Below are 24,858 nucleotides of genomic sequence, written 5' to 3'. Positions count from 1 at the left end.
TAAAGAATCACCACGTCCTCACAAGAATTCTATTGGATTTGAACAATGGACAAAAACAATGGGGTCCTCGGTCTGAATGTAAAACACAGCTGTGTGCGTGTGTATAAATAGATAAACCGGTACTAATGCTGTTGTGAGCGAACCCGTTCTCGGGAAATGAATTGTCATGTATTAACATCGTTTGGTGAAAATTTATGCCATTCTATACTTGAAGTAGAATTAAAAATAGCATTCCGTATTTTAGTTTACAGTTGCTATTCATATTTCGTATTGCTTTAAGCCTACATCTTGAAGTATATGGCCCATTCAATAGGAAATAATTTAAACTTACACAAAGTAGTGAAGTACGAAACCTGTACGAGATTGAAACTCTTGAAACATTGAACAAAACAGGAGGATCGATCCGAATTTATGTCTTAATCTTTAAAAGGAAATTGTGAGCTTCTTGTACAAACAAGACATGAATGTGAATATGAAGAAGATTGGCTTCGGTTCCATTATACTAAAGAGAAACAGTAGAACTCAGTGTAGTGTGCCCCCCCCCCCCCCCACCTCGTTATTTTAACTGACATGCCGAAAGGAATGCCAGAATCTAGGGATGGCTCGTGGATTATTGCCGATTTCCTTCTACCCCCTCCTCCACCTCCTCACCCCTCCTCCCTCTCCCCGTTCTTATAAATTAAATGAGTGGGAATGTTTAGTTTTGTAAGTTTAAAATCCAAATGTAGAACATATATCGAAAGATATCGTGGTACACTTTATGTTATATGCATAATGTGATACATGCACTAAGTATACTTTGGTACCACACCTTTAGATACCATGTTGTGACACATTCATTTGTCAAGTCACGTGTTATGTGGTATGTACTGTTCTGTGGCAAACGCATTACGTACAATGTTGTGATACATATACGTATTTTTTTAGGAAACATTAATGCTTAAGTGACCTGTTATGTTATTTGTCCTACGATGTAACACACGCACTACGTACACTGTTGTGACACCTACGCCAATGTTGTGACACATTAATTTGTCATTTGTATGGAATTGTATTGTATACTAATATATGTGTACAGTGCGGAACGTGGTGTAAATTTGTGTTGGGGTTCTAGCCTATCAAGTACGCTTTATTTCCCAAACCTTTATCGACGAACATCCTTCTATTCGTCTCCAATGTAAATAATAAAAAAAAAAACTCTCGGCGGTAGTATTCAGTAAGTTGAACTTCGGGTAAAGGCTTATTTAAGATTTCTTTCGTAATGAATTAATTAAATGGGAAGTAGTTAAGAGGGAATATGACGTGTTTTGTTTCATTTGTACAGTTTACCGTTAGGATAGTATTTCACAAAACTTGTTATCTTGAAACAAACCTTTCTCTGACATTTCATAAATCCAACAGTTTCATTTTTGCTTTGGATGGACAAGATCCGGTTAACAACCAACTTAAACATGAAAGAAAATATCATATTTCATCAACAAGATAAACCATCGTATATGTACAGGAAACTGTCAAGCCAAGAGGAATAACTGCAAATATGGAGGCGCTCGACCTGTTTTATGAATAGAGGCATGGAAGTATTACCATGGCAGGATAATACCGTGACTTCCATACTGGAGAAGACGTGACCTTTTATTAAGTATGGAAGCGCACCTCCATTTTTATGCCAACCCTGCAAATACGATAATTGTTGAGAATCGCTTCTCTAGACCTGGTTCGATCCTGTATTACTCTCTCTTATATGAAGTTAACGTTGATTTATTAATCCATTATTGCACAGCGAATGACAAACCCCCCCCCCCCCCCAAAAAAAAAAAAAAACTGATCTGATCTGATCTTCGGTCATACGGAATGAGTTTTCTATGTCTGAGAGAGTTGAAACATAGCCTGCCTTTCCCCAACCCTGGCCTTCTTTCGGCTGGAGTCGTGGGGTTGAGTAAACACTATTTTCAGTATTGTGATACATAACGAAACAATCTTTTAGTAAAATTAGCGGGGTGCACCACCCCAGCATAAACAATGGGGGATCTCCCCCACCAACAGACCGAGTATTACAGCAACAACAAATGCTAGTGTAAATACATAAATATACAGCATGTATTTGCAGTACAACCTAGGCAGTTGAAAATTCTTCCCAGTGTCATATAGAATCTTGAATCTAAGCGCCCTCAATATGACCAAACTTCCCTCATAAGGAATAAGATGCTTAGCTCTACCCTCTATATAAAAAGATATTTGCGACTCTGAGTATTACTGTCAGCCATAAAGGGACGGTGAGGGGGGAGGGGACCGTACAATCTGGTAAATTTAGACCTAGATATCTTCTAGTTACGAAAATGTTCCAAATGTGATTATATTTTCTCGGAAGAATTAAATGAGGAATAATCCTATAAGATTATAAAACTATTTGTTAATTAACAAGTTTTTGTCACCAAACCCATGTCCCTGTCCCCTTCCTCCAACACCCCGGCCCCCCACCCCCTTCCTCCACCCTCGCCCCCACCCCTTCCTCCACCCTGTCCCCCCACCCCTTCCTCTACCCCCATGCCTAACCTGCTGCAGTTTACCTTCAAGACAGAAGACAACACAATTTGTTTTAAGATGCTGAATTATCACATTTTATTTACAGCTCTTTCTCTCTCTCTATCTCTCGCTCTGATCATGCAAAATATAAAATCGAGTCCACAGTGAAATACAAATACATATGGCAAGAATTTTAGAGAGCATACCACATTTACATGAATAGATTATAAGAACAGAATGAGACAACTTAAACAGAAATTTTAAATATAGAGTAATGACCCACAACATTAAAAGCAAGGTGTCATAATAATTCCATTAAGTACTTGTGCTATATGACTATAATAAGCCGAGTTACCCAATATGACCACAAAAAAAAAGGCTAAAAACAGTCTCAATTTGAACTTTACCCCATATATAGAATAGGTCAGAACCCCCCACCCTCCCCCCTCCCCAACAAACAAAATATGGGGATAAAGGAGTGTACAAGAGAATGATTCTATCAAATACTTAAAGTAAGGATAACAAGGTTGGGTTCTGTTGTGCTTTGTAAATGCTTAAATGTGAATGTTTCAGGCTTTTCTTTGTGTTTCAAGATATGTAAATATTACCATCAAAATATAGTCTACATGAATTTTCTATTGTTTCATCATCATAGTTTCCTAACTGAGAGTGAAAGTAATAACAAGGGTACACCGTTTACATCAGACAATCGGTGTGTAAAACATTCTATTAACCATATGGTTATATGGTTATAATATCAATGTAGCACATCACAGAATAATATCAATTTCAAGGGGCGAAGACTTCAACATCGAAAGCCGACCACGATCAAATGTTCCATGATGAGTATGAGGAGATTAATCCATTTGATGGTTTTGATCATTTAACTCATCCACATAAAGAGGAATCTATCCAATTTCTACCATCTCCTGCTAGTCTTGATATCAAACCCAAAGATTATCAGATTTGATGTAAATCTAGCGATTAAACACTGCCAAGCCATGAAGGGAATAGATTGCATACGACCCCCAAAAACAACTTCAAATGGGCAAATGAATTCAACTTGCCCCCAATCTCCTCATGGACATGCTGGGATGCTATTACAGCTTTAATCAATCAATTTTTAGCCTCTTAAAGGGCAACATGGTTTTCCCATTGATCCATTCTATTCAGCCTATATTAGGATTGCCTGCTTTATCTGATCAAGAACCAGTCTCTCCCTTCTATTTATCCATCTGCTTAGAAAGCAGATGCTCCAAATATAAATGTAGGGAGGACGGAAAAAAGAAAAGACAAAAATTGTAATGAAAAAATTGGGGAAAATACTAATGTTTCGGACTCTTGTCTGAAGTATACCAAGGTGTATGTGTTAAGCACACTCTACCACTGCATGTAAAGCAGACGACCTTTGCTGACCTAAGCCAAGGCAGATATTTGAAAGCACTAATAATACCAACACTGTATCTCCATGAACGACGACGATGATAACAAGAAGAAGAAGAAGAAGACAATGTATTGATATATGCCCTATGTATAACATATCAGATATCTGTACAAAAAAAAACCCCAAAAAACTATATGAAAATTAAAGAAGATATCTCCTTTGATGAAATCTAAGGGAAGACATTGATAATAATAATAATCATGATCATAATTTAATTAGTTTAATTCAACTTATCATTTCTCTGATCAGATTTTAATAAATTAATTAATTAGTATAGCACCAATCATTAATCCTTAATTAATATTTTTCAAGTACTTTTACAGAGGATTTTTTTCCCCTTCCAACCGACAACCTTTAGGCTACAGTGGGGAGGAGAAGGGTGCATTGGTAAACATCAAATGCTTAAAAGACCACCGTATACGTCTAGCAAATAGTATTGACTTCTGATGGAAAATCGTTTTCTTCTATATATTCCACGTCTCTGATGCAATATAACCTGATTATACACTCAAAATGCGTACAAATGTGGTGCAAACCATCCTTTTTTTTTCTCATTTCAAATTCCAAGTCAACAAGCAGTACAAGCACCACAGCTGAGAGGTTCTGTAAATTGTATCTCTTTTTTATCTGAGGAGATTCACAATCTTATGTGATAGTTTGTATGCTACCGTAAGGCCACTCAATGTCACTCACTTCGTTTAGTTAAACTCCGGACCAAATCTATATGACTAGCTGATCCTATGATGCGGACATTCAGCCAATTAGGTTGATGATCCCGGGATACAAATGATTTTGGTATATACGAATGTTGATCCTAGTATATGAATGTTGATTGTCATATATGGATGCTGATCCATGCATGACGATGATGATCTCAGCATATGAATGGCAAGTCTAGCATATGAATGTTGATCCTAGTATCTGTATATGATCCTAATATCTGAATGTTGATCCTAATATCTGAATGTTGATCCTAGTATATGAATGTTGATCATCATATATGGATGCTGATCCATGCATGTAGATGATGATCTCAGCATCTGAAAAGCAAGTCTAGCATATGAATGTTGATCCTATTATCTGTATGATGATCCTAATATCTGAATGTTGATCCTAGTATATGAATGTTGATCATCATATATGGATGCTGATCCATGCATGTAGATGATGATCTCAGCATCTGAAAAGCAAGTCTAGCATATGAATGTTGATCCTATTATCTGTATGATGATCCTAATATCTGAATGTTGATCCTAGTATATGAATGTTGATCATCATATATGGATGCTGATCCATGCATGTGTATGTTGATGCTAGTATATGAATGGTAAGTATAATATATGAATGTTGATATCTCAGTGTGTGGAAGTTAGATCTACAACATCTGTAAAATTCATTTTTTGCAATGGTGGTAACCATGGCTACAACATAGGTGAAACTAGGTCATTCAAAAACAGGTTCACAAGAATTGCGTGCAATAATTTGGTCAATTACCAAATATTACTACCGCATGATTTTAACTTTCAAAAGAAAGATGGAAAAAAATATATATAAAATGTGATGGAAGAATTCATTCCCACAAATAATGGCAAAGACTTACAGTAATATTGTGTTGAAATTACACACCAGGTCAGATGTACTACCCCCTCAACAGCAGTTCACCATCAGAGACTAATAAGACATGTTCCATAGGGTTTGGAATAAGACTTTTGCACATTTTAATGAGGTCTTGCCTAGACTACTTCATCTGTCACACACAACAGACTCACCATTAAACCTATGATAAAGTGTGTAGGGCTATGACTTACTTTATAACATCAGCATGTGATTGCACTTCACTGTGAGAGAAACAGCTGCAGCATTAGAAATTCCCTCTGAGCAAACTTAAAATGCAGGACCCCTAATGACATGACAGTGACAAACTGGCAGATAGACGGATGCAAAGACCGACTCACAAACAGACAAACCATTCATCAATGGACTACAATCCTCCTCAAAGACCGACGCAACCAGACAAAACTGTAACCACTGCGGACTCTCCATCATATTTTCTCTATAAATTTATTTCTTTCCTTCCTTTACTTTCTTTCAATTTCTTTCTCTTTTTTTTTGTCTTAAAAAGCATTTTAATTCTAAAACAATTCTTTGGTCTGCATAAAACAAAAGACCATAGAAAAAAAAAATTACAAAAAAAAATGTTTCCATACAAAACCAAGGTGAAATTAATCGCCCTGGCCATTTTTTTTGTGTGTTTGTGTTAGAAAACAAAATTCTCTCAAGGGGTACGAAATAAGTTAATATCTATACAATTTTAAAAGGAACCTCCCTGCATGCCCGTAAAATCCCATCTAAGTGACGCGACTTCGGCCTCATCGACTCTCTTCTCTCGGACTCTCTTGCGCTGTTGGCTCGACGGGAACGACTCTATACCGTTTCCTCCTGCAGGTCGGATGAGAAATATTCATAAGTTATACATGCCTCTTCCACAGATGAAATGTTGATGGCGCTATTGCACTTCACATTTTCTAGAAGCAGAGTGTGATAACAACTATATCCTACCCATTACCAAATAAGTGAAAGAAATTTTATTTTTTTTATATTTTTTTTTATAGTTTGAAACCCATCATGAAGCCCACCGTGCTGAGAGCATGGAAATAGTGAAAATTCCATTGATGTTGATGGCCATCAAAATGATACAAGGAGTCTAGGACAACAATAACCGAATTAGTCAACACTAACTGGAAACAACTGTGCTGAAGAAACCATGCAAAGCAAATAGTGAAAGTGATACAGAGGCCTGACAGAACCTACTGTATAAAGAATAGCAAACATTAGACAATATCATCATCAAACTTTGAAAAACTTCTTTGTGAAAATATCCAAAGTACCTCAAGTAACACCAATGTCCCTCCCCCCCCCACCCCTCACTCCTGCCCCTGGAGTCCACTACTGCACAGAACCATCCTTGGTACAGTTTTCAATAGCAGTTGGGGGGCTGGGGGGAGCCTAATTCAATCACATTTTTGCATGCTTTTAATAATGTTTCAGGAAACAGAGGTGAAAGTAACATTCTCAACTGGAAGCATCCCCCATCACACACCAGTAATGTGAAAGAACCACACACCAGGCAAAATACGGTGCGTTAGTTTAAACCGACAAGTGATATTTATGCAAATAGTTGCAAAGCACAGATTATTTTTAAACGGTAGCCATTTATTGTTGTTTACTTTGGTAGCCATGCCAGTGCTGATCATCGCATATCAAGGGTAAGTAAAATCTCATCGATACTGTTAGAAACATCGACAGTATTATAAAAATGGGTTCATGACTATGAGGCTAAAATAACCGTTAATATTGTGAGTTCATACAGTCCTGCAAAAACCCCATCAGCCCCAAACTCACAATTATATTTGATGCTTTCATAAATTTGCAGATCTGAAAAGAAAAGCCACAGGAGTAAAGTCTTGAAAGACAGAATCAAAGTAAACAAAAAAGTAAGTTGTCTTCATTTGAGTTTACGAATGGGTTTGTTAATACAACTTTGACCATGACTACATTTACAAGTAAATTGGATTCCCTTCAAAACAGCTAAGGTATCTGATGTGGTTACAATCATTCAAGGGTTCTATTTTATAGCAAGTCATTGAAACGTTTATTTAAATAATAATGACAATTTGGAGTCATACTAGAGCCCTATTTACACTTGATATTGAGGGCAGTGTTTAACCTATTACTTCTGGTGTTGTAAGGTTTGTGCATAATTTGGCACAACACTGAATAAGCAGTCTACCGGTAAGCGTTGTGCTAAATACAGTGCACAGGTTTGATCGGTTACATTAATTTGCATAAAAATTATTGAAATGTTTCAAATGAATTGATTTGCAAGAGTCTTTGAAGTTTAATCCTAAGTTTGTCATTGCTGGTGTGATTTTGATGGAGTAAATTGAGAAAAGTTTTCGAGTACCTTACAAGACTTGGGGTACCAGAGGGGTACCAATAACAGGCTTGAATGAACAGTTTGGTCTCAAGCATTGACAAACCCAAGACTTTAGTCACACTCTACCACACAAACATCTACATTACCACTAGAAAGTAACGTTATAAAAAGGCAGGATGAAAAATCTTTACATATCTTCTCTAAACACAATGAAAAGATATTTGAGCAGATAACACAGAGCTTTGGACCGTAGTGTCTGAACACAGAAATTTGAGAAAGAAAACTTGATACTTAATTGTAACGATATTACGTGAGCAGGCCAATGAAGCATTTAATACTACAGCAACAGAGAAAGTTGGTATGTATTAAATAGGACTAGTTTTCTGGGACTGGGGATTTGGGCAGGCCAAATTATAATCTTGTCTAACTTGGCAAGGTCTCTCTGTCTAATGGAAGATTGTCACCCAAGAGCAAGTTCTTCTAACAGGGATTTCTCGACATGAATTTAACCCGAGACAGAATGAGCATTACCACCTATAGAGCAGGGTGACTTACCTTCCCGCCATCACATTCTCCGGTCTTCCAGTGGGGGGCCTGGGCTGCAGACCACCCTGGGATCCTCCCGAAACTGAAGAAGAGCGGCTATCCTCCGAGGACTTGGTTCGTCTGTTAGAGGAGGGTCGCTCGGAACTGTATTTGTTGCCTCTCTTCTCTCGGGAGGACTCTCCTCGTGGCGTCGTCGAAGGCGTATTGTCCGGTAGAGTGACCGATGTTGTTGTGGCGCCATCTATGGGCGAATGACGGGTCAGCCTCAGCTCTTTGGAATCCACTTCTTCTTTTAAGTGATCATAATGATCATGATGAACAGCCCCATCTTTGTCTGTTGCCCTCGAGGCCTTCTCATCTTTGGACGGACTACTGTTTGCCTTCGCTTGAGACTGGGCCGGGTTACTCGAGAGTTCGCTTCTCCTCAACCTCAATTTTGCTAGTTCGTCTCCCACGGAGGCACTTATCGGTGACACTTTTTCGTTTTCCTCCCCGTCAGAGAACGTTTCTAATTCAAAGACTCCTTTGCCGTGAGCCATTTTGATTCTCCTCCTCCTCTGTCGGGGTGTCAGGGTCTCCCAGGCGAGTCGGGAGGACGTGGAAGCGACGGAATCGGTGGCACTGTCTGGATGATCCTCGTCCTTCTTGACCAGTCTCTCGTGACCGGACTTGGGCGCATGGAGTCTGCCCGAACTGGGATCTACAAATACTTCATCAAAGGAGGACCCACTGTCCTTCCTGGATGTCTTATTGGCGGGGCTCTTGAGGTGATCTGTCCCGCCGGATGTGTCCGAGGGGCTCGACCTCCTGTAGAAGGACAGAACGACGGGCCCTGGGTCTGTTCTGTTCCGCAATCTCTTAGCTGAGAGAGCGGTTTTCATAGCAGCAGTGATTTCTCGTTTCTTGATCTGTCTGGGCAGACCTCTCGAAGAGGTCATCGTGGTCTGCTTTCCTGTAGAGTCTTGAGACATGTTTATTGCACTTTGTTTACTTACATCAGCTTGCACGTGACTTGCACCTGAAATGATACTTGCAGCACCGCTCGCTTCTTTATTGACTGGGGTCTTCAGACCATCTTCGTCTGAAAACATACCCGGTGTAGCTGTCGGAGGCGTGCTAGGCGAACCTAAGGAAGGACCAATATTTTCTAATTTGATCCTCAGATTGGGGGCTTTGGGCAGGGATTTCTTCTCCCTCCGTGCGGCCTCCTTCTGTTGTCCATCTATCGATTCGGCTTTGTCTTTACTTGATTGTTGATTGTCTTTCGCGATCGACAGTCTCAAATTAGATTTTTGTAACTTATGGGAAGTCTCTTTCTTCTTTGAGTTGTCTCTCTCTAAGCTGGATGTTGACGCTGCTCTGGGTTTGTTTTGCAGGATGCCTCTTTGAGCTTTCGGTGGTTGCGACTTAACGATCTCATCTTTGCCAATTTCATGGTGCTTGTTATTAGAAGAATTGATCTTTTTAGCTAGAGAAGATTTTGTGGAAGGTGAATTAATCTGCAATAAGGCTTCCTTGCACGGCGCTTTGCTTTTGTCCGAAGGCTTCCTGTCCTCCTCTTTGTGGTCCTGCTTTGCAGGAGAAGCCTCGGTAAACATACTAGGTTCGAGTCTTTGCGTCGCACACTCCGAGAAGTCTCCTTCTTGAAATAAACTATGCATGACGGCGTACGTCGATGGATCGCCGAGATGCTTCGACCTGCCGTCCCCCGGTTGCCCTGTCCTGCCTGAATCGGGAGGAGAATGACAGGAATCATCTCTGCTCTCCATGGAGGGAGCAGAGAGCTTGCGTCTCTCCATCCTGGGCGACAACGACATCGTGGACCCTCCTCTTTCCACCTGCGACGGTGACGAATGAGGAACCCTGGTCGCACTTTTTGAACGTTCGTATTTTAACCTGCCCAGTTTGTTCTGCAGTAATATCTTTGGAACCTCCGGTAACTTTCTCCCTTTCCCAGATGTTCGTCCCAACGAGCTAGGACCAGAGTTCTCGGTCCTGCCGCTGGGCGAAGCCGGAGAACCCCTGCCGTTATTTCGAGGTGGTACGTTGGGGAGCTGTCTGACTTTTACAGGACTGCGCCCTCTACTCTTACCCGACCCCGATGCAGTGGTGCTGCTTTGCCCTTCCGTATTCGAAGCACCACTTTTATTGCTTTTATCAAAACTGTTTTGTCTTTGAAGGACACCTTTGTTTCTATCCTTTGCTTGCTTTTCAGAATCTTTTGTACCGTTATTTTTGGCAACTTTAATCTTTGGTGTAGGACTCCTCCTTGGGCTGCCCTTTGGTGATTTACCTTCAGCTTTCTCAAACTGATCGAACATGGATTCCATTCTGGCTCTGTACTTGGCAGTGGTGATGTCCGATGGCTTCCCGCCGGTGTCTCGATTCATCTCTGCCGCGGAGGTATTCATATCACCGTTCTGGAGGAACTTCCCCGAGCTGGAAGATTCTCTTCTCTCTGGTTTCAATCTATTCTCTTTGACTCGCATGTCCTTCTCCAAATGCACCTCTTCTACTTCATCAAAGAACATCTGCTCCATAGCTTGTCTATCTGCTGAAACTTTCCCAATCAGGGACGACTGCAACCTACCGACAAAGGCTTCGTCGAAGTCATCATCTAGAACCTTGGCGGTCTTCATCCCATTGTTCCTCCTAGGGGACTGCTGCTGCTCTTTACCAATCTCTTCTTGTTTTCTCCCATCCTCCTTGGACTCTCTCTTCTTGGGTTCTCCTCCCAGTGTTCTATAGATCACTTTAGATGGAGTTGTGCTGGATTTTACCTTCTGTGCAGGTTTACCATCAGATGTCCTGTCAGAGCCGCTGCCTCTCAGAGTATCCACCGTCAATGCATTGGCATTCGTATCCCCGGTAACACCTTTCGACGGGAGGCTTCCAGAGCTCCGACTGTTACTGACGTCTTTTGTCATCTGTTTCGTATTGATCTGAGGCGTCTGCTTGTTTCTGTTCTTTTCGTTTTCTTCCTCCACTTCAGAGAAGCTCGACTGGAAAATGTCCTCCATCATCTTTCTGTCGTTGTTTAGCCGAGAATTAACGGTCATAGCATCATCTTTTGGTTTGTTACCCACCGACTTTTTTGCATCTTCTTGAGACTGTTTTTTAGATAATATCATGTCTTTAGTACTGCTATCTGGTTTGGAGTCTACTTTCGTCTTGTTCTGTCCATTCTTCTGGTTTCCGTCTTTTGTCTCCTTTTTGGTCTTATCAATGTCTTCTTTGGTTATGGGGGACTTTTTCCCAGTCTCACCCTTCGGGATCTTGTCAATGTCTGCCTTATCGTCTGCTTCCCCCCTGGAACCCTTCTCCTCACTTTTCTTAAGCTGAACCTTTTTGGGGGAAGGAAATGTGAATTCCTTGGGTTTAATGATTTCAGCTTTGATCTCAGACTCCACGGGTTGTGGCGAGACGCTTTTATTGCTAGCGATGGACGAACTCTTGGAACGACTGCCGAGAGCCTTTGGGCTCTGAAGAGTCACTTTAAATACCTTCTCTTCGTGAGAAGGTGATCTGACCGGACCCTGAGTATGGTGCTCTGTGTGCTTCTTCGGCATAACAAGCTTTTTCTCGGCGGGCTTGGTTTTAACTTTCTCTGGCGACGGACCGGACTGTTTAAGTTTCTCAACAGCGCTCTTTGGAGGCAGCTGCTGTTGATTGGTGGGATGTATTGCATCGTTGACGGCTTTATTTACAGGCACTTCTTTACATTCTTCCTCCGCTGGAGGTGTTGAAGGAGGAGGAGGGGACTTCTTTCCCAAGGCCACCTCTTTCGTTTGCATAGATTTGTGAGCTGTTTCACTCTTTTTATCTCTGGTTTGTACCCTAGAGAAATGTTCAGTTTTTGGTACGGTAGCACCTCCTTCAGTTCTTTTTGCCGGTTGGCTTGCAACATTTTGTTCAGGGACAGCTGTTTCAGTGGTTCTTGGAACATTTACTGAAACTTTATCCGCAGCAGCTGGAACGGCGCACTCTTTCTCATTTACCTTTTCCTCATCTCTTAAAAGTGCTTTTGCATCAGTTTTATTTTTCAAAATTTCCTGGGTGTCTTTGACCTCCTCTGTTTTAATTTCTATCTTGACACCTGTTTTTTTGTCCACTGGCTGTTTAAGATCTGGTTGGACCTTTATAACACCGCCGTATTTATCGATGTCCTTATCCTCCGGAGCCCCCTCTGCAATCTCTACACCCTTTGTACTTATCACCTGGGTGACATTCTCGTCCCTCTCACTCATCCCAAACTGCTCCCCACGGAATGTGCTAATTTCTCCCTCGATGATTGCGTGACTGTCGTGCGCCCTCAACGTCGGCTTCTTCTTCTTCTGGAGCATGCGACGTTTACGGTCGGACGATTTCTTTTTCTTGGACGGTACTTTAAGTTCATTGCTTTTCCCTTTCTCCTTGTTGAGTTGTGTCTCTTCCGTTCTCTTTGCGTCGACCTGAGGGGATTCGTCTCTCTCTGGAGATTCTTCTTCCCCGTCTTCCTCTCCGACTTCCTCCTCTTCCTCCCCTTCCTCCTCCTCTTCCTTTCCTTCCCTGTTCACCTGCTTCTCGTTGTCATCCTTTTCGTTTCCTATGTCGGGTTTCTCTAGATGCAGTTCGATACCCTCTGGATTGACTGGCTCTACGTTGACCCTGGGATTGTTGCTCTCGTTATCTTCAATCGCTACTTCTGTGTTTCCTGGAGCAGCGTCCAACCTGAGGAGATGAGACAAACAGATGCATTAAATCACCAGCCATATCAACCAACTTAAAGGCACTCTCTCATTGGTGTGACTGTATTAAGGGTTGCATTGTAAAGTTGGTCTATAACTTGACACCATCTTGATCAAGTGGCATAATATTCACTCTTAATTCCAAACATCTCCATCAAACTAAGATATATATATAAATATATATGTATACATATATAAATATTTGTTAACAACCAGTTGGCAACTCCTGACTACCGAGGTACTTAACTCATCATAGAAAATATTGTGTCACATATTAATGTAATGTTTTATTGTTTCATAGCAAATTTCTAATTTAAACATTCATTAAACCATATCAAGTCATTGATATTAATTAATTAATAAAAATTCCAGCAACCGACTCTGTGACAGTCAAAAGTTATCATTAATCATATAACATTCCAAGCTTATTGACTGAAAGGACCATTTGATATTTTCTTTCTTCAAATTTGATGAATTTATCTCAAACTGAGAATAAAATGTCACATTGTTTCTAAAGTCTGTGCGAGGGGATGGTTACATTTACCATACAGCCAAATTTTCCCAGACATGTCCTCTTTTTCTTGTGTTAGCGTCTGACTGGGTTCACAAACTTACAATAAAATGTCCAAAGTTTTAGGCAGTTTTGACAAAGTTATACTATAAACAGTCAAGAAAACTTTTGTGACTGTAATTTGATCATCTAGCAACTCCACAGATCACAGAAAGGCAAACAGTCAATATTAACTACGGCCCTTCAACCGTTCTGGTCTTACAAGACATGTTACAAATTGAAATCAATTTTTTGGGGCTCCAAACAGGTGGAAGCAGGTACCCCTCAATTAGACCCCTTCCCTTGGCGGCAGCAATTTGTCATCCTCTCTTCAGATGGTAACCTTTTGCCAGATTTCGCTCGAGACAATTGTGCAATGTTCTGTACGGAGCAAAGTACTTGCCCAAAATTTGCAACTAGCTGGTAATGAGCCTCAGTATTTAAAGATAATATCATACACTGACATGTAGGCTAGGTACATCTGCTATCAAACTTAGATTTAGACTTCTTATACAAGAAAATAGCCCCTTTCATGATTTAAAAAAAAATCCTTTTACAATAAAGCAAGGAACTGCTGACAATGCAGTTTTCATTTGTTCATATTTTATGGTGAGACTAGTCCACACAGAAGGGGTACCCATCTGATTTAACCTACCCTGGTTGCTTCTGCTCCTTATGTGGACTGGTAGATGTGCCGGTAGTGGTCGTCAGAGAGGCATCCTGGCAGATCTTCTCCCAGTCATATGGATCGGTATCCCTGACACCTTTCCTTTTCATACATTTTTGCAGAAGTGAATGCAAGTACTGAAAAAAGGAAAGGAGCAGAAAAAGATAGACAAATGTTACATTTCAAAAGATGGTATGGATTTAATGAATATACGTTTCAGGAATAAATATGCCATACGCTGAAAAAGTGGATTTTAAAGGCCACCACAATGAATTAGTTGAATTTTGTATCATTATAAGATAATTTATACAGTACTAAAAAAAATTAAAAATAGTTTTCCGGCAATATATATCCCTTTCCTGGGGTTTAATACAGACATAAGTTATTGTTGCGAATAAAGGGAAGGATGGTTTTACCAACGGCCAACAAACATAGCTGCTCATTAGAGGACACACTTTGAGAGGTGGATGGAATGGGACCAGAGATGTCTGGTCACCATGGATGGTCAGTGTCAACATTTTACCAGGTCACCAGGCCTCGACAATTTGTTTTAAAACTACTCGCCAACTGGCGACCGAGTCTAAAATTCTACTCGCCAAAACGTTAAATGTACTCGCCATTTTTTCTCGCTAATTGTTTGTGTGATATAAGCCTAGGTAGTATGGCCTAACTTAGGATATGCTGTTTTCCATTTTGGTTACACCTATCGTGCATCATTTAGTTTGAGCATGGAGGTAAACCTCCATGGTTTGAGCGAATAGTATCAAATTAGTTTCGAGCTGGTGAACAGAGCTGTTCCTTAGGACCTACTTGTAACAGTGAACCTGATAAAACCGCTGTAATGTGCAACATTAGGCAATAGGCCTTTGTTGATTGGCTCACAAGTTATAGTAAGCCTATCCCATAAAGGCAGTGAGCGAATGAGCCAGTCACCAAAATGTTGAGCGTAATGCATTTTTTGCTCGCCAGTCGCATTGGCGACCGTATTTGTAGAGGCCTGCAGGTCACTCTAGACACAGTAGAGTGAGTGTGCACTAGATACGTGGAGACTGGTAAGTGGGTAGCAAAGTATTAAGATCATCACACAATTCTATACTACCAAAAGCATTTTTTTAATGACAGAGCATATTTTCTATTGACAGCTTTGAAAGAAAATTTCTACGCTTAAAATTTTTTCCCGGTGATTATTTAATACAATGCGTAAACAGGCAGAATATACAAAATAATGTTACATTTCGAGAGAGGGTTGCCATATAATGATCTCTTCAACGTCAGGCTTTTAATTACCTTGCAAAAAAAATCTCAAAGGCTACCCTAAATCCTTGGAGGCACACATGAATTATTTATGGTGTTTGTAAGTTTGCATAGCACTTTGAAGTTATCAATAAAAACACTTAATTTACACGACAGTTCATTCTGTGAACAAAGACTGCTGCACATCTTTTAATTTCTTTACTCATTTAATGAGCATACTGCATGACATTTCGGTGACGCTATACGAGATAGATAAATTCTGCCTTGGATTCCCGATTTATGTCGAATGAAGGACAAAGTTACCTGATAGTCTGGTTTATCTGCATATTGGAGTTCCTCTATGTGTTCTAGGAAGGGGGTGAATTCTGAAGGCATGTGTTTAAGTAGCAGTCTATGGTCATATTTCTCTTTCATAAGACCAACTTGTTCCTGGAAACAAAAGAAAGAAGAAAAGGAAGACAAAGGTATACAAAGAAAGAAATTAGAAAAAGACAAATAGGAACATAGTTAGGCAGCCAATTAAATAATATCTATTAATAAACTAATATGCAGACTACCATTGTAAAGCTATCCACAAATGTTCAAACCGAGAACTCTCATGCGTACTGTCATTTAAAATTAACATCTTGAAATACAAAAGAATCATCGCTGCTAGGTTCCCTTCCAGACTGTTTCTTGCATTTCTACGGATAAGTCCTGAAAACGACAACCAGTGTAAACCTCCTTGACGGTCCAGCCAGGAGAGTCAAGAACCAGATCCAGGGCAAACCAGGGGACAATGATCTAATCAGGTATCCTGTTTAAATCACCATAAACTCATGGTACATTCGTGGGTGTATGAGAAAGTTTTCTACTGGACCGAAGCCTCCGACTAACCTTAACATGCATTTATTTTGTTTGGTCATGAAAATGAGGACATATTCTTCTTCATTTCATACTTCCTCAGACCCCCTACTTGACCCTGGGCCCTTGGCTGCAGCTCCTTTTGACCCACAATGCGCCCCCCCCGCCCACCTTTCCTTAGGCCTGTGGCAGTGTGCCCAACTACAAGTTTCTATTTTGCATTTCATAATAAAAGGTATGTGCATTAATGGGGGTTACTTAGAAGAATAGTCCAGGTCAAAATTTCTTTTGGATATGTTAAAGAGGAACATAATTTAAGTGTTCTGGTGAAATTTGCATTCAGTTCCTATGCTCCATTTTTGAGATTTTGACAGCTGAAGTTGCCACCTTTCGTACCAAAAGTGAACTTGGAGCAAACAGGTGTGACGTCACTGTTGCACACTGATAAGTAATGTTTTGTTTTCCATTCAAATTTATGTCTAATTTTATACTCCACAATTGGATGCATCCATAACGTGAATGCACCATAGGTATTGGTATTTTATAAACTTCACATCCCCTTTACACAAACTAGTAACCCTATCCAATCCAAGGTCAAATCAATAGACTGAAAAATGTCAAATGTAAGTTTTATAAATTTCATACACAGCTTAGCATTTTCACAACTTACAGAGCTGTGGTTACAAAATCAAATTATTCACTATATCTTTATCAGGAGTTTAAACTTGTCTGAACATTAAAACAGCAATTAGAAACTCTTCTCACCTTGTCCTTTATTTTCCTCCACGGAAGCTGACCGACCACAAATTCAACAAGCATATAAACAAGAGAAAAGAGATCATCATGGCGACCCATTTCCTGTAGTTTGGAAGATTGAAAATATATTAAAATATTAACCACAAAAAAACAAAAACAAATGCTCAGTACCACTGGAGTCAACTTGGGGATTACTCACATTCCAATTCCAACCATGAATTTACCAATCAAGATTTTATGCTCTGTTCTTAAATTACCATTTACATTTTCGGACATTGACTAAAACGACCAACATTTCGATAGATACCACTGAGTACCATTCAGACATTTCACATTGTCTATGGATTATCATTATTATTGTTTTATTGTGATCCTAAGAATCCAATCTCCGATGAACTATCAGTAGTAGCATTACAACATCAAAACAACTCTCATTTGAGGCTGTGACTTCAATGTCCCAAACTAAATTCTGACCAAACAACAACATCACCCATACCACACAAACAAAAACTCGGACCAAATGAGTCGTATAAACTACCATATACATTTTGCACCATGTAAACAGTATCATTATGTTTCAGTCACACGTCAGTAAAGTAAGTTGTAAATATATGCATGTGCGGCAGCAGACCAGAGCAAGGAACTTTCTACAAGAATGCAACCTCTCTACTTTAATAATGAGAGTCCCTTGAACATACATTAATTCCTTTTTCTATTTTTGGATCTGATACCTCAACTAAATAGAGATCGAGTTAATGTTTGCAAGTATCTACTTCAATTTGCTTGGAATCTGTCCGCCAGGCCTCATGAGAAAAATGACTAGAGTGATTGAATATGTTTAAATACTATTTGACCCAGACAGTAGCTTAATTGGAATGCTAACATGAGTCATAAATTAATCTACTTGAAGCCTTCTCCTTTTGTCATGTGACATCCTTCGGATCTCCTGGATACCTTCTTAGCCAGCAATTACATTCTTTGTTAAGGATTCAATCAAAAGTATCAAAAGCTCTTATACTCTGCGATTGCCAATCTGGACAACGAGGCGGTAGATACTGTTATTTAACGTTCGGGTTTTACCAGGGGCACAATATAGACAAAGAGTGAGTCAGTGAAGATCCACGCATAGATACATACATTATAAGGATGTGGGGAAATAAAAAATATAAGGCAGCTGGCTATGTTCCGCGATACAAAAATATACCAAGTTGATGTACTTTCTGACAGATTCGCTAGTGTTTCCCTAACAGTGCAATTTCATTGGTCCGTGCAAATGCTATGAAATATTTCTTCCCTTTGAACACTATTTTTAGATTAGTCGTTTACTGACAAGTTCAGTACAACTGTCTTATATAAAAACTTTAAATAAAATATAAACATTTTATTTACTTTAAAAGAACATTATTTTTTGCCCTAAAAAAAAAAAAAAGAGTTCAGTTTTCAAATATCACCAAAATGCTATATTTATAATTATTCAACGTTGTGCAAAAATCTCTGGTTGACTGGCTCTCAGTCCTGGACAATATTTACAATCTTTAAAAATTAAAAAAACAAATAAAAACAGCTCATAACTCACCTTGTTTTTATGTGCATTGACAGATGCATACCGAACAGTTCCTCTGAATCCAGCGACTGGTCTTGGCTATAATAAGGAAAAGAAGATGAATATTCATGGAGGATTGTAAACTCTTACTGGTTTAGCACACTTAGGATCAGCTCGATTAGTTCTATAGGATATCTAATGTTTTGCCTTCCTCTTGTTGCTATTAATCAATTCACTTTCTCTTTTTCTCTACCCCAAAATCTCTTTCTATTTTTCACTACCTGAAATCTCTTTCTCTTTTTTACACTACCGCAAAATCTCTTTTTCACTACCCCAAAATCTCTTTTCAATTTCTCACTACCCCAAATCTCTCTCTCTTTTTCACTACCCAAATGGCTTTCTCTTTTCACTACCCCAAAATCTCTTTATCTTTTTCCCTACCCTCAATCTTTTCTCTTTTTTACACTACCCCTAAAATCTCTTTCTCACTACCCTAAATTGCTTTCTATTTCTCACTACCCCAAATCTCTCTCTCTTTTTCACTACCCCAAATTGCTTTCTCTTTCACTACCCCAAAATCTCTTTATCTTTTTCCCTACCCTCAATCTTTTTCTCTTTTTTCACTACCCCTAAAATCTCTTTCTCACTACCCTAAATTGCTTTCAATTTCTCACTACCCCAAATCTCTCTCTCTTTTTCACTACCCCAAGTTGCTTTCTCTTTCACTACCCCAAAATCTCTTTATCTTTTTCCCTACCCTCAATCTTTTTCTCTTTTTTCACTACCCCTAAAATCTCTTTTTCACTACCCTAAATTGCTTTCAATTTCTCACTAACCCAAATCTCTCTCTCTCTTTTTCACTACACCAAATCTTTTTCTCTTTTTCACTAACACAAATTGCTTTCTCTTTTTCACTACCCCAAATTCTCTTTTCGATTTTTTACTACACCAAATCTTTTTCTCTTTTTCACTATCACAAATTGCTTTCTCTTTCACTACCCCTAAATCTCTTTATCTTTTTCCCTACCCTCAATCTTTTTCTCTTTTTATCACTACCCCTAAATCTTTTTCTCACTACCCCCAAATCTCTCTCTCTCTTTTCACTACACCAAATCTTTTTCTCTTTTTCACTACCCCAAAATCTCTTTATCTTTCTCACTCCCCTAAATCTCTTTTTCCCTACACCAAATCTCTTTCTCGTTTTCACTACCCAAACTCTTTCTCTTTCAACAGCCCCCAATCTCTTTCTTTTTTTCACTACCCTAAATCTCTCTCTATTTTTCACTACCTCAAAATCTCTTTTTAGTTTTCAAGACCCCAATCTCTTTCTCTTTTTCACTACCGAAACTCTTTCTCTGTTCACAGCCCCCAATCTCTTTAGTTTTTTTCACTACCCCAAATCTCTCTCTATTTTTAAAGACCCCAAAATCTTTCTCTATTTCACTTCCCAAACTCTTTCTCTTTACTTTCTTGTTTACTACTTTTTGAGAAAGCAATTCATTCAAACAATGCCATTAGTCTTCAAAATGGTGTCGCTGTATCATGGAGCAAGTAGAGAAAGATTTCATTTCAGGAAATAAAACAGTTTCAGTTAGAGAAGACTAATGGTTAAGTCCACAAACAATTTGACAGCCTCTTTGAAATATTTTGTTAATTGACATCCCACGCACTAATATAGTTATAGTTTATTCTGAATGTGGCATTCTTGAGGTGTTAGTAAAATTTATGTCTTCCCAAAGAGGATCTCTCAGTGGAGATTCAAGTTTCACTGCAACCATTTTTATTACCAGTTCACATTAGATCGAGGAGACACTCATGTGATGATTTTGCAATCTGCGTTAAAGAAAACGTTAAAGTAGCTCACCGTTCTAACTTGTCCCTGAGAATTAGTGTACTGCCTCGCCAGTCCAAAATCCAACATGTAAACTTTCCGGCACATATTGGTCAGTCTCCCCATCGCAAAATTGGACTGTAAGAATCATGATAATAATTTTAATAATTTAATGATTTATAGATCTAGTATTGCATAATTAGCAGACTGGAAATCACACACTGGTTAATTGAAAAGATCAACAGTAGTCTCGTTACATAGATGTCTAGCATCTTCGATATTTCATGATAAACAAAATTCATAAATCTCGTCACTGCTATGCAAAATATAGACATTAAAAGACTTCCCTGAATTTTTACTAAAAATGCAAACTTTCAATAAATACAACATATGACATACAAATATGGGGGCAAAAAAATTATCCAGATGTTTTGGACAGTATGCCCATAAGGGAGAAGTTTGATCAACAGAGTTACCCCACTGGGAAACAGCAGACAGTGTGCATGGGGATGGGGAGGGGGGGTGACATTTTCTCATTTGAGCAACAGTGTGCCCATCTGAGTGACAGACTAAACACCTTCTCCGCACACATCATTTGGGCGACCTTCACAAACCAGCTTCTGGTTTCTGAAACAACATTAGGTGGAATAATTTCAATATTATTAACATCAACACATAAGGAAACACATGAGTAGGCTTGTTTTATAGTTGATACAAATCTGACCTGACCTGGAATACAGACATTTTACACAGTCTAATCTAATGATAAAAACAGCATTTTTCCCTTTCGACTGATTTCACAATGGTCGGTTTGATTAGTATTGGTATTTTGTCCTGCTTTATAAGATGTACTTGTGGATATCAACAATAGAAAATTTATCGGATCAAAAAGAAAAAAAATTTTAACAAGTCAATTTCTCGTCAACTTGATATCTCACTCACGAAACCAGACTTTGTAATCACCTTTGTAATTTATTTTTTGTAAAAGATAAGTTAATGCATATGGAGTTTACTTGTACACCTTGAAACAAACAATTCAAATTACTGACGATCGGTTTCATTAGAAATCGTTAAGGCTCTATTTCATCATCGATAATTTATGGCATGTACTTGCGCTATTGTCTTATTGTTTTACATGTACCAGAGCACAACATAACGAACTATAGACACGGAACAAAAGAACATAATTTTGTCCTGGAAGGTAAAGTCGAGGCAAACAAGAACGCCGACAAATCACGTAACCATAGACAATCATTATCGAATAGCGGTGAACCTCGGCCTCCGTCCTAAAGGAAATAAAGCATGCTAGCTATGGCTACGAGCCAGACCAAAGGCTGTCATCACCAGGAATTAGAGATACATTAATCCGGCTGTAAACTAGCATCAAACAAAGGCAATGAAACCCAGTAGATCCTCACATTAAGACTTCAAAACAAATCAAGGTCATTATATTTTAAGACATTAATATTCCTGTCAATAGTCATGTTTTTTACTACTGTACGAGATGGATCGCCGCACAAAGCAACGAAATTACTTGTCACTGGAATCGGCTTACAGAGTTGAAACATTAGTTTCTCAGTTCGGTCACTTCCAGCCCCAGCAAACATCAAACAAAGAGCTTACATCACAATTTGTAATGTGTCCCTATGAAGGTGTGTCTTACACCCAAAGATGCATTGTAATTTATTTTTGTTCATAAAATGGTCAGTATATGTATTTTCAAATTGTGATACATTTGGCTGTTCTAAATCATGCATGGCATCTGTAGCCAAGAAACAGACTACCCTCTGACATTTTTAATTTTTTTATAAATCATCGTGTTTTTACGAGGCATCACACAGCATATCGCATTACCACATGAAGTAATGTGTGTAGTAAACAACAGCACACCAGGTATGAAGCAAGCGGACAGATGAAGGTACAGCTCAACATCGATTTGTAAAGCAAAGGGAAAAAAAATTCCCAGCTAAAGATTTCTGTGGATTTTTGTGGTCTGAAAATTTGAATAACTTTATTGTTCACCGAAAAATGGCACATGCCAAACCCTTTAATGTGAACTGTAAAAGTTTAAACTATTAAAACAAATATCTAAGAAATCACAAGCTTTTTCAAAGATTTTTGACAAAGGACGGAAACAATGGGTAGGTTCTTACAGGTTTAACATCTCTGTGAAGGAAGCCTACGTCATGGATGCTCTCTATAGCTTCAAGAATCTGCACTCCAAGTCTTAACATAGTACTGACAGTAAAGGTTCCCCTGGGCTGCGCTCTTCTCAGCTCGGCTAAGTTCTTGGCCTGGAGAGACATGACCACATAGTTGAATTGGTCATTACGACCACAACCGATGAACTTGCAGACATGATCTCTTCCTGAAATGAGAGAGAGAAAGAGAAAAAAACATGAGAAACTTTTATTCAAGTTTCATTATGTTCCTGGCAATTCTAAGATCATTTCTTTTGCATACTGTACAAGCAAATCATGAATAGAAAACTGATGAAAACATTTTTAAGACAATTATTTTGAAAGAGTTAATTTTCACATTTTTTTTGGCACAATGACATAGAAATCATCAGCTATCATTTATCATCAACTTAACAGATACTATATAAAGAACAAATCTAAGAGATGACCAATACATTGTTAATATACAGTATTATAAAGGCTTCATAATTGATGCACCTTCGTAATTGACGCACCTCCAGATATTACTAGCAACTATACAGCAGGCAACCTAAACTTTTCGCAGCAATGGAGAGTTACATATTTCATGAGTTTGAATTCATTTCAAATCGTGTTTTTTTTATACCCCCCCCCCAGTTTTGCACGTATTTTTGGCATTTGGAAATCTTACTCCCTAAAAGTAACCAATATTACCTCAGCATGATACCACTACTCTCTGGGACCTGACCTGTCAGAGCTAAGAGGCTCAGAGCATAGCAAACAGCATCCAGAGTCAAGGGATGTATACTTACACAAAAGTTACAGTTAGCTTATCGACAAATGTGTAAATTTCAGGGTATGAAAGAACTTGACACGGAAGAGATTTTGTGGTCAAATTCTGCTCAATTGTACGTTGCGTAGGCACAGAACAATAAATATTTTGAGATCATTACATGCCTGAGGAACTACACATATGAAAAACGCACACAGTTGATTTTTTGGATTTTTTCTTTTATACATATCGTTGATCAAATCTTTAAGTGCGTCAATTATGAGCCCACCATGCTACTGTTTAATATAATATATCCAGTACCATTAACTGCAGTATTTGCAAGCACTAGACTAGTATGATATCATATTGTATATCCTCTGCCATTAATTGTGGTATTTGCAAATACAACATTAATGTACTGTACGATATTATATATCCACAGTACCATTAACTACAGTATTTGCAAGCAACACATTAGTATGGTATCATATTGTATATCCTGTGCAATTAATTTTAGTATTTGTAAATACAACATTAATGTACTGTACGATATTATATATCCAGTACCATTAACTGCAGTATTTGCAAGCCCAACACTAGTATGATATCATATTGTATATCTTCTGCCATTAATTGTGGTATTTGCAATACAACATTAATGTAGTGTACTGTATAATATTGCATATCCAGGACCAATAACTGCAGTATTTGCAAGCACAAGACTAGTATGGTATCATGTTGTATACCCTGTGCCATTAATTGTAGTATTTGCAAATACAACATTAATGTACCACATTTTATAATATTGAATATCCAGGACTATTAACTGCAGTGTTTGTGTGCAAAACACTACTATGATATCATGTTGTATATCCTGTGCCATTAATTGTAGTATTTGCAAATACAACATTAATGTACTGCATTGTATAATAAAGTATATCCAGGACCAATAACTGCAGTACTTTCAAGCACTAGACTAGTATGATATCATATTGGATATCCTGTGCATACCATTGGTTGAGAAGAATCCCGTTGTAAAAACTAATCCTGTGACACATATTTAACACCATATCATTCTGGAATGGTGTCATACAAATTACAATCTACCCTCCAAAGTACCTATTATATCCCTTCTGCGTTACATTCAACAGACTCTAAGACAAAGAGTCACATAGCAGGCAACTTTCAACCCTCCTCCTCCCCCCCCCCCCCCTCGCTCTCTCCTGCAGCACAGAGATGCCTCAATCATCAACATCCTCACTTCAGATGCACATTATTAATGTATATATATCGATGCGGTTTATTT

General features: G+C 38.8%; 1 protein-coding gene across 3 annotated transcripts in view; it reads right to left on the bottom strand.

Annotated features, from left to right (window-relative positions):
- Positions 1–2,590: 2,590 nt before the first annotated feature.
- LOC139971649 (uncharacterized) overlaps positions 2,591–24,858 on the bottom strand; it is a 46,191-nt gene continuing 23,923 nt past the window's right edge. For 2 of the 3 annotated variants that reach the window (XM_071978309.1, XM_071978310.1), the window contains exons 5-12: positions 22,775–22,989; positions 20,655–20,759; positions 18,824–18,889; positions 17,257–17,349; positions 15,952–16,077; positions 14,383–14,531; positions 8,460–13,160; positions 2,591–6,406 (exon numbers count right to left, since the gene is read on the bottom strand). In XM_071978309.1, the coding sequence (XP_071834410.1) occupies positions 6,337–6,406; positions 8,460–13,160; positions 14,383–14,531; positions 15,952–16,077; positions 17,257–17,349; positions 18,824–18,889; positions 20,655–20,759; positions 22,775–22,989 (5,525 nt within the window). In that variant the 3' untranslated portion in view covers positions 2,591–6,336. Of the gene's footprint in view, positions 6,407–7,369; positions 7,403–8,459; positions 13,161–14,382; positions 14,532–15,951; positions 16,078–17,256; positions 17,350–18,823; positions 18,890–20,654; positions 20,760–22,774; positions 22,990–24,858 lie in introns of all 3 variants that reach the window. The other variant, XM_071978311.1, reaches the window with a different exon arrangement.

This window comes from Apostichopus japonicus, chromosome 8, assembly GCF_037975245.1.
Source record: "Apostichopus japonicus isolate 1M-3 chromosome 8, ASM3797524v1, whole genome shotgun sequence".
NCBI lineage: Eukaryota > Metazoa > Echinodermata > Holothuroidea > Aspidochirotida > Stichopodidae > Apostichopus > Apostichopus japonicus.
Note: the sequence above shows the minus strand (reverse complement) of the source record. Positions and strands in the feature narration are given on the sequence as shown.